Here is an 11,116-nt window from a genome sequence, read left to right as displayed (position 1 = left end):
GTATTTCCTCCCTTTCCTTTTCTATTTGTATTTATTTATCATTGCTTCCAGTGAATTCCGTGTTCTATAACGACAAAACCTCTTATTTTATTGATCTTCAAAATAGTTAATTCGGGCATTTCGGAATGAAATCAATGTGTGTGTGTGTGTGTGTGTGTGTGTGTGTGTGTGTGTATATATATATATATATATGTATATGTTGAAGAATGTTGTATATGGACTTTGAATTTGATTGCAAGGTGCATAGCTTATGAAGAATTCAAATAAAGTAATGTGGAATAGTTTCCACTCTCTTGAACCTTACCTATTGTGTAGCAAGAATTATGTGTAGTGAAGTTAATATCTTGTGTTGATTAAAAGTATAGTTCTCGTGAAAACACTATGATTTATATTGTGAAAGTACTACTCACATGTGTATGTCGATTCTAGGATAAAAGTGTATTTTCACCTAATGAATCACGAGCGTTATGTTGAATTTTATTGAATGAAGAGGGAATACTTCTTCACACATTTAGAAACAATTAAAAAGACTAATCGTAGTAAGTTGGGAAAGTATACTAAGCACCGAGAGGATATGAGCAATGAGGAAAAGACCCTTCCGTTAATGCAAGAGGTTGGGTCATCCTAGAGATACTCATGACATGGAGACTCCTTCATTAATGCAATAGGTCGAGTCTCAAGAAGTAGTCTTCCTATCCTTAACTATGTGCCCCCGTATAGTAGCTAGTATGTAAATTCTACCTTGGCAAGTAGAACACCTTTTTTCTGTGTGGGACTTTATGACACCGGATTCCATGTAAGCTCTCATGGTCTATGCCGGTTATGGTTGATCTTCCCTATGTAATGAAGTAATGAATGAAGTATGAACTAACTAAGTAGAAGTGGGGGTATGAGACTTCACTTGTACATTGCACTAGTAGAGTTAGAAGTTGTGGGAGGTTCCTTATAGTTATGAAATGATATGATAACATATATGTTGAATGGATAATTGTTATAGTAAGAATATCACTGTATTCAGTTGTGGTCTATGATGCATGTGCTTCACTTATGACTATGAGAAGTGATAGAATATAAGTTAACATTTGTGTGACCAAGGTGGTTTCTAAGGGGTGGTTGGTGGGGTTGGTATTATGGGATGCTAACTCCACATTGCACAAGTGGATCTTAGGAAGTGCTAAAGTCATGCCTTCAATGTAATTTGACATTATTGGGGGTTTGCCTTGTGTGTTATGTTGATGATGTGAAAGGCTTTCAAAAACTTCATAAATGCATATTTTCATATAAATGTCCATTTTTCATGTTTTAAAGGTTTTTATGCATTTCTTAATACTTAGGGCATTAATTGTACTAGCCCCTCTCTCCTTTTCTATTATGAGTATAGGTTCCGACTAATTGGGTTGCTTCTAAATCCTTGAAGAAAGCTTGGACTTTTTATCTCGAAGACTTGTGGTAGGTCCTCAAAGATCCGGGGAGTAATGCACTTGATGCATTTTATGATTTCTCTATTGATGTAATAGACTCAGAAGTTTTTTCTTACGTACTTTTGTTCTAAAGGACTATTGTTTCTAAAGGGCTAAGGACCCTATTTGAAGACTTTATGTTGTACTCGTATTAGTAGATGGTGTATGTGTAACAATGATATTAGATTCTTATTATTTTGTTTTATGAAAAGGAAGTTTGAGCTTCTATTATTAAAATGTTTTAAATTCCGCATTATTTCAAGTTCATTATGAAGTGACGATTATCTAGAGATTGTATAAGACCTCTTCGAGGTCGAGTAAGCCGGTAACGTCTAGAGGGTACTCTCTGGTAGTTACAAAAAGCTTCCAAAAAATTAATTTCAAACCATCATCTAATATATTGATATAACAGAAAAAAATTCAAAAAAAAAATGAATTTATTTTTTAGTATCAAATACAATAAAAAAGAATTAGGGGAATGGGATAAAATAAGTTAAAAATAAAAAAAACATCAAGCCAATGGAGGAGTTCGGGACCTATTTGAATCATTAAGAGATATAAATGACCAAAATAAACCACAATTTTTTAAAATAACTAAAATAGACTTAATATAATTTTTCCTTCCGTTTTGCCCAAAAATACAAACTGCAGGTGTTAGTCGATTAACGTTTATATATTAACATAAAATTATTTTTTTCACTTTAAAAAGTGTAAGTTTTTTACAGTTAATAAGAAAAGTAAACTTTCCCAGAATTTCCTATTCACGGTACTACTCTAATCAACTTCATCTGACACCCTCAATACATATTTTATTAGTTTATTTAGTTGTTCTCCTCAAGTCTAGATGACTATTTTAATAAACATTAGCACTTATTTTAACAGAAAAAACACGCTTTTGTATATAAATGAAATTTAAATAAATTAGAATAACAAAATTAATTTAAATCTTTCACAAGTTTATTTATCGAAAAAGGGCTTGAAATACCTTTAAAGTATTAGAAATTGTATAAAACTATCATCCATCCACCTATTGGCTCCGAAATACCCTTCTCACCCATCTATTTGCTCCAATATACCCTTGTCATCCACCTTTGAATTCAAAATTAACCACTTATTTAACAATTATAAATTTAAACTATTTAAATATCATTTTTAAATATATAGAGCTCAACTATTTGTTATAATTTAACTTATTAATATTATTTATAAATTAATTCATTATCCACCCATTACTAATCAAACCTCATCCAATTAATAAAATACGACTCATTACTAATGCAACAACAGGAAAGCTATTGTCAATAAGTGTTTCTAAAAATTCGAGGCTAAAATGTCTATAGAAGTACATTATCATACATTCAAGTCATCAATAAAAACATATTATTATTCAAGTGTCTAAGTAAAAATTACTGAGAAGCTTAAAAAGTCTGACTATATTTATCTTAATTATTTATTCGTCTCAATTATGTGATGTTACTTAATAGATAACTTTTTTATAAAAATAATATATGAAAGTTTTAATATTTAAAACAAATATTAAATATTCATAAAATTATATTTAAAAAAATGCATGAATTAATTCGGGTTGTACTACTTCTTTACCTTTAATAATAAATTTCAAATTCAAGCTTGAAAGAAAATCCTATTGAAAGTGTTCTCCTAAATAAGCGGCTAAACCTAAATTTAATTGGAACTTCAATTCGGACTCGAATAATGTTGGATGTCATTTTCAGGATTCAATAATTTCGTCGTTTTTAGTAGTGTTTAGGGCGATTTTGTTATTAGAATTGATTTATTAATTGGGTGGGGTTAATTAGTAATGAGTGTGCAGTAAGTTGGTTTATAAATAATATTGATAAATAAAGTATATCCAATAGTTGAGCGTCAAGTATTTTAAAATAATACTTAAATAGTTTAAATTTAAAAATATTAAATACGTGGACAATTTTAATCTAAAGGTGGATGACAAGTATATTTTAGAGTGAATAGATGGATGAAAAGACATTTTGGAGTCAATAGACGGATGGACGGTAATGTTATACCATTTTCAATTCTTCGAGGATATTTTATACCCTTTTTTATTTATTTATTAATCATGGATCAATACATATAAGACGAAAAGAAATAAATAACTTTAAAAAATTGTAGAGTCGAATTGTTGGGTTGTTGGATTGTGCTATGTAACTCCAATCTTTTGAGAATTCAATTGTTCTTATGGATAGATTAATTTGTCGGATCAGGACCAGTGAAGAATTATAAAATTGATTTTGAGAAGATGAAAATAAAAGGAAAGTGAAAAATTTTGGAAAAAGATAACTTTTCAAAGTGTAAAAAAAAAATCATTTTATGTCAAAATGCAGACGTTAACATACTAATGTTTGTCGTTTATATTTTTAAATAAAATCGAATTTAAAAATAACACTGATCCTAATTTAGTTAATTATAACTTATTTTGATTATTTTTATCTCTTTATTGCTCAATAGATTGCGTTTTTCCGAGGTAGTGGGTTGAAGTCTTCGATGATTTACTCAAATTTACGGTGCAACTGCCGCGCCCTACCTCATTTATCATCCCTAGGCAAATGACGAAGTTGTGTACCAGATAGATTTCAATAAAAAAAAAATGCGTCCTGATCCAGCCAACAGTTGGAGAATTATGTCAAAACCGTGTCACCCTACATACGTGTCCAAGTTTCATTGGTTGTTATGGTCGAAGTGGCAAAGATTGGGAAATGCCTTTAGCACGTCATAATTAAATTTTTCAGAGATCTTTCTGTTGGGTTAATTGATAAAGGAGATATTTGTCAAAATGTTATTGAGTTTTCATTTTTTCTCCATCTATTTTTTTAGTTCGTAAAATAAATAATATTTTTTGGAAATTCGTTAATTCATATTTTTTGTGAAATATTGAGGATAATAAGATTAAAAAATATTTTACTGTATTTGATATTTCTTTAATTTAAGATAGCATAATTCAAAAATATTCTTTAACTTTTAAATTGATGTCAAATATAAATAGTTCAAGCTTATTTTATTTTAGCATTTGAAAAGTAAGTGAAAGTGTTGTCATAAGAATATTTATATATTTAATTTAACAAAACATTTTCGGAATAAAAATAGCATTTGAAAAGTAAGTGAAAGTATTTTCACTTATAAAACTTTTTTATTTCTTATTTGTTTAGAATTTCCGTATTTTCTCAAAGAAAACATTTTAAGCAATCCAAACATAAAACGAAGCTAGATGATTGTGTTGAGAGCACCCAATCATGTCATGCGTGATGGGGTGCAGTTGTCAAATTCGGAGCAATGTCATTCATGCACTATATTTTCCCATAGACATGTAACGTGTTCATCATACATTGAGGAAATATTCACAAGGATAATGTTACTTCACGGATGAAACAATGAACTACTGTTTCTACATCTCTCAAGGAATAGTGCAATGAGATAGGAAAACATCAAGGCACAGAAATTTTGAGCTTCCTTCTCTCTACGTAATAACTAAAAATATACATCCATACTCACGTTGTTCCCTGCGGATCACCTTCCAATATCCTCAATTCATTCCTGCATCCATAATTCTCTAAACATCGCCAGGAAGGAAGCTTCCATCTGATGACGTAAACCATTCAAGTGTTTAAATTGCTTCAGAAAAGTTTCCAGTCTGCAATTAAAAATTCAACGAATGGAGTGAAGACAAATTCTGGGACTACATCCTGGAAAATCACATATAAGGGGGCAGAGCAGAGTGTCTCAAAACCCCCCACCAGCCATTCTTGACAAGAAAAGACGACCAGTGGGAGAACAAAACAAAATGCAGTATAAAGCCAGATTATTACAGTAAAACTTAAAAGATGAGTATGAATGTTCAAAAATAGAGATAGGTAGGTTGAAACAGGTTCACCGAGCAAGTTAAGCTGATTTCTTCTTGTATAACAGGTTTCTTACGAGTACCTTCGTTCATAGGTATACTAAGGTTTCCTTCCAAATTAACAGAATACTTGTGACTTAATCCAAGCAAAGACTTGAGAAACTTCAATATGCATCCATTGTAACACTTTCTAGACAGATGAATTGAAAAAATCATGACAATGCTTAACAAAGAAACACTCTTAGAAGCCCTCATACTGTGAAGCTATTTGTTGTTGTTGGAAAAGAAACAAGTCAACAACCATACGTGAGATTATCACCTCATACAGCTCCTCAGAGGTCACATATAAATCTAAGGACCTACTGTACACTCAGTAATCGGAACCATATAAAAAGGTCTTAGGTAAACATAGTGACCCCACATACAGAATTACAGTGGATATGTTGTCATTGTTGTAGGTAAAACAAAATGTGGACATGTTGAAGGAGAGGAATTATAAGTACCAAGAACTGTTGAACCTTCCCTGCTTTAGATTCACAAGAAATAATCCATGATTCCTTCGACAGATTACATTTTCAAAACCATACATGTCTTACCTCTAATCTGTATGCTTATATGACTATGCAGCAAATGCAACTCAACACAACAACAACATATGAAGTTTGATCCCATAAAAACGGGATTTGGTGAGGGAGAGGTCTAGCAGACCTTAAGCGTACCGAGGGTAAGTTAGAGAGGTTACTGGGGATAAAGACCATCTGTTTGAGAAAAGCATTTTCAAAATAGGTTTGAGATATGTTGAAAAAATATGAAGAAGAGTAAACTATTTACAACAAAAATAGAGATCCAAAGTAAAAAAGGAATAGCAGCAGTTGTAAAATGGAGGAATGATAATACTAACACAATAGTAGTGAGACTGCTAAATGCTAATGGAAAGGGGAAGCGAATAAAGTATTATAAACTAGCACCAAGCAAATGCAACTCTAACAATGATAATTTACTTTAACAGCTTAAGAGTACATGATGAAAAGTCTTTTCATTTTAAAGCCTCATTTACATCCAGAGCGAACTTGCAAGAATAAACATATGAAATATGATACTCATTTTGACCTTGTGCCTATTAGCGATATACTTCCAACTATTTCTGCTAAAGCCATGTGAAAATATCAAGCAATACGATGACCTGATCATAAAAAAGGTGGTGTTATGCAGTTTGATATATGCAAAAGAGAATCCCAAGAAGACAGGTCAAACTTAATTACTGTGAAATCCGCAATCAACTACTACTCTACTTCTAAACATAAAGCCCTTAAACAGAATTCTTACAACTAGAAGTAATCCAAACCTTCTTCTGATTAGAACCTTGAGTTAACTATGGTCGTATTTGATTATTCACATAGTACGTAAATATGCATAAAATGCAGTAACTTGTGCAACTTTACAATAAGAACATACCCAATGTAATTCCACAAGTGGATTTGAGGTGGATAGTGTGCATGTAAACCTTACCCCTACCTTGTTACCTTGTGAGGTTTTTTGATAGACAAGCATTACAAAGCAGTTTGTAAAAAAGAAAACAACCTGAACTATTGCGAATTCCTCAAAAGGAAATTGATATTTTCACAGTAGGGAAAAAATACAAGAAGACTTTAAGGGACAAAGGTGGTAGCTCCAACTTATCCAGATACGGAAATTAAACATTAGAAGGAGTGGAAGATATTTCCATTTTCTTCTACAAGGAAATATGTCAAATAATCGTTTTACTACTGTACGTACAAGCCAAGCTCTACAAGTCAAAACATTCTACATCGTTGCCATTTAATTCAACTATTAGAAGGAGATAAAATAGGATATTTGTCTGTTAAAACCTAGCTAAGTTAGCTCTGGTCAACAATTAAATCATATTGAAATCTTACGCTGAAAATCTTTTCTTGGTGAGGAGGGAGAAGAAAAATGAGAGAAAATAGCTCGCCCAATCATAGTCAAACTGTAAACAATCCCAGCAACATAAAAGAGCATAACCAAAGCAAGCACCCATGGCATCATTAAAAAGCCAATAAAGAAAGTGACGGATCCACAAAGCATCAAAGCAAAAGAAATCCCCAGAAGCAGAGATGCAAATCCGGCCGGAGTAATTTGCTGCATCGACCCTGCGACAGACATCCTCCTCCCTGAAGAGGATGGAGAATCATCGTAAAACTCAATTGGCGCCGGTGGTGATCGTATAATATTTAAAATCAAAGAAGAAAGTTGTTCTAAAACCTTAGATTGTTGATCCTGTTGCCTTCTCATCATATTAGAATGAAAATTACAGAAGAAAAACAAGGCAAATGGATAAAGACGTGAGGTAGAAATAGAATTATCCCCCCCAACAATATATTAAAAGGCCTCTATCTAGGCTTTTTGTTTGCTTTCCTTTTGCCCTGTTTGGAGAATTCAAAAATTAAAAGTATTACTATGGCATATAAGGGGGAAAGAGAGAAAGAAAGTTGCTTTATGTTGAAGGTATAGATTTATGAAAAAGTAGACAAGAAGGAGAAGATAAAGGATTGCCCTAAATTCAGGGTGTTGTACGCAGCTATGGGCGATTGTGAGCATAACTTATCTACATTCACACTCCATCACCATACGTGCATTCCAACATTATATATATGAGCGTGTTTATTGGTAAACATCAATTATGATGTGCTGACTCAACATTTTATCCAAAACCAAAAAAGGAAAAAGTGTTTTCACCCAATCTTTGAAAGTACAATATGAACATGTTTTTTGTTCATAGGAATCACTAATTCCATTTTCTATTTTTAAGAATGTTATCATTCACTATTCTATGTGATTACGTGTCGTTTGGTTTGAATATATGTTATGTTGAAATAAGTTAGAGAAAATGGTCAAATGACCCGCTAGTCTTGTAACACTCCGTAATTTCCATGACATATACTAGAGCCTCATATGCTGAATGATGATGTTTTAGATCTAAAATAACATTAGTAAACCTAATTACGATGTATTAGAACTAGGGGTATACAAATCAAATCATTAAGTCAAATCGAATCGAACCAAATCAAACCGAAAAAAACCCGACTTGTGGTTTGGTTTGATTGGTTTGGCGATTGAAAAAAAAATCGACCACTCTTGGTTTGGTTTGGTATTAGAAAAAAATTTCAAATCGAACTCAAACCAAACCGATACACACACACACAGATATATATATATATATATATNTATAATTTATTTTATTTATAGCTAAAAAATATTATTTATAATGTACTTTGCTAATATGTTTATAATCTACTTTGTTAATATATTTTAAGTTAGTTTATAGTTTAATTTTCAATGTTTATCTATTTTATTTCAAATTTGGACTTGTAAAAATTGTAAATATTTTATTTTGTGTTAAGATCTGAAGTTATAATTATATTGTCATAGTTGTACAAATTCGAAGTTAATAATTTACTTTGTAAAAATTTTTTGTATTCAGTTTGCATCTAGCCTTTAATCTTATTAGTTTAGTAGCATAATGCACGTAGTTATTTCAAAAAAAATATTTTGTACTCATGTGAATTTGACAGTTTTTTCAAAAAATTCTATTCATTTAACATATTTTAGGTGTTGTTTATCACACATGTAAGTGAAAAAATATTTATCGCTTTTTCAACTGTCGTACAGTTGTAAAAAAACAAAAAAATTGAAAAATAAAAAAACTCGAAAGAACTGACTAAAACAGAAACCGAAAAATTGACTTTATATGGTTTGATTTGGTTTTTAGATTTGATTGACCGACATAATTGATTTAAATTTTTTTAAATAAAAAATTTAACCGAATCGACCTATGTACACCCCTAATTAGAACCAAACGTTAAGAAACGACCTTGACGTTTGGAAACTTGTGCAAGTTGAACTAGGAAACGTCCATAGGTCTTGTGAAGATTTGGGAGTGTCATATGAAGTCTAAAACTTGTAAAAAGACTTTAAATAGGTAAAATTAGGTAAAAAGGGTCGACACGTCCAGGTCCGACACCCCAAGCATCGCCCTAGGGGTGCATGAAAGGACCCCACATTTGGCCGAGCAAGCTGCCAATAGGCAGCAAGCAATTGCTCATGGAGGGAGTCAGTTCACGTCGCGGTCATGGCACACCCAAGGCCAAAACTTTGGTCTGCGTTAGGTTCAAAAATTAATTTTGGAAATTTTGCGGGAATAGCTTCGTGATGCGGGCTTGTTTCCTGACGAAAATTTAAAATTGAGAATTCAAGTTCGACTTCATTAAAAGGTCAATTTAAGTGAGGGATCTTTTGGGTACTTTAGAGGATCGGAGGGTTATATATTGATTTTAAATCAGTTTCTCACCACAATTTTCCACAAAAACCAAATCCTTAAATCAAAAACCATAAGCTCTCACCTCTCGCTACTTTCTCTCTCTATTCACCCTTCATTAAAGAAGCTTTGAAGTTTGAAGAAGAAGAGCAAATCCTCCAAGGTTCTACTCAAATTTCCTGGCTATTCATCTTTAAGGTATGGGTTCTTTCAATCTTGAGATTCTTTTCCCCAAGAGGTCCCTCCAAAAGATGATTTCTAAGTCTCTCAAAACTAGGATTTTTCTCTTCACATAGGTCTTCTTTGAAAAATGAAATTACGAATCAATTATGATGAATTACGGTCAATTAATGTTGTTTAAGTATATATTCATGGTTAATTCTTGTTATTCACTCAATATTCCCATGGACCCACATCTTCCCCCAATTTCATGAAAACCTTGAATTGATAAGGTGAATTGTGAAGAGAATGAATATGTTGATTAACTATATTGATGTTAATTATGTAATTGCTTCTTGAATTTACCTTAATTATGCATTGGCTATGTGTTCTTTGGTAATTGAAGTATTCAATTATGAAGTATGAGTTACTTAGATTGTAATGTCTCTATGTCTAATGTGTGGGTGTGATGTTGATAACAAGTATTCCTCGTCCTTAACCCTAGACTATTGAATTGGTTATGAAATATGCAAGTATGTTATGATATGATTATTATATGATTGAAAGTAGTTTCTCATGATTATAATAAATTGTTGAGTGAAAGGTTTACTCACTTATATGTGGTTTCTAAAGTGAAAGGATAGTTATCACTTATGAGTACCTATGAGCTATTATGGTAATATGTTCACATAGGGGTCTAGAAGAGACTAATGTGATCTTGTATGATATGTATGATGATTATTAAAGGAAATAAATGCTTAGCACCGAAAGGGCATGTAAATGAGATGGAGGTCTCACGTTTAGTAACTCCGGCCTCTCACATGGGTTTCTTCACGAGTAGCAAGTCCGGATTCCCACGATATGTGTTATCTCACGAGATGAAAACCTCCACGTTAGTAAGTCAAGGTTTCTAGTAACAATCTCCTTGACCCTTAACTATGTGTTTACATAGGACTCTATCTTAGTGGATCCACCTAGATAACTATGTACGAATGGTTACACCTTAGGCAAGTGTTAACCCTCTCTTTTCAATGTAGGAGTAGAACACCGAATTCCATGTAGCTCACATGGTCTAATGTCGGTTATTGCACTTCTTTCCCTAATGTAAAAGTAAATGAACAATTTGAGTACATGGACTCATGTTAGGGCTTGTCTTGAAGGTTTCTACATGGTGTAAGGGAAGGTATGAGACTTTGCTTGCAAATTGCACTTGTGGGATCCTAAGGAATGGCTCTAGTAGTGTTCTTCTTATGATTATGATTATTTTGATAAGCTATGAGTAGTACTGGTGTATTAAGCATGTCATGATGA

The 11,116-nt window shown here is 32.3% G+C and overlaps 1 protein-coding gene across 1 annotated transcript; it reads right to left on the bottom strand.

Annotated features, from left to right (window-relative positions):
* Window positions 1–4,757: 4,757 nt before the first annotated feature.
* On the bottom strand, window positions 4,758–7,957 carry LOC107018391. The gene is made up of 2 exons (XM_015218861.2): window positions 7,248–7,957; window positions 4,758–5,124 (listed from the first exon to the last, which is right to left on the bottom strand). Exons 1-2 carry the CDS (start codon window positions 7,624–7,626, stop codon window positions 5,108–5,110), a joined length of 396 nt encoding a protein of 131 aa, XP_015074347.1. The 5' UTR covers window positions 7,627–7,957; the 3' UTR covers window positions 4,758–5,107.
* Between the last annotated feature and the right edge of the window lie 3,159 nt (window positions 7,958–11,116).

The sequence above is a fragment of the Solanum pennellii genome, chromosome 4, assembly GCF_001406875.1.
Source record: "Solanum pennellii chromosome 4, SPENNV200".
Classification (NCBI taxonomy): Eukaryota; Viridiplantae; Streptophyta; class Magnoliopsida; order Solanales; family Solanaceae; genus Solanum; species Solanum pennellii.
This window is presented reverse-complemented; position numbering and strand designations above follow the sequence as displayed.

Excerpts from the sequence above, each read along its gene's own strand:
- LOC107018391 (XM_015218861.2), bottom strand. The coding sequence starts at position 7,626 with ATGATGAGAAGGCAACAGGATCAACAATCTAAGGTTTTAGAACAACTT.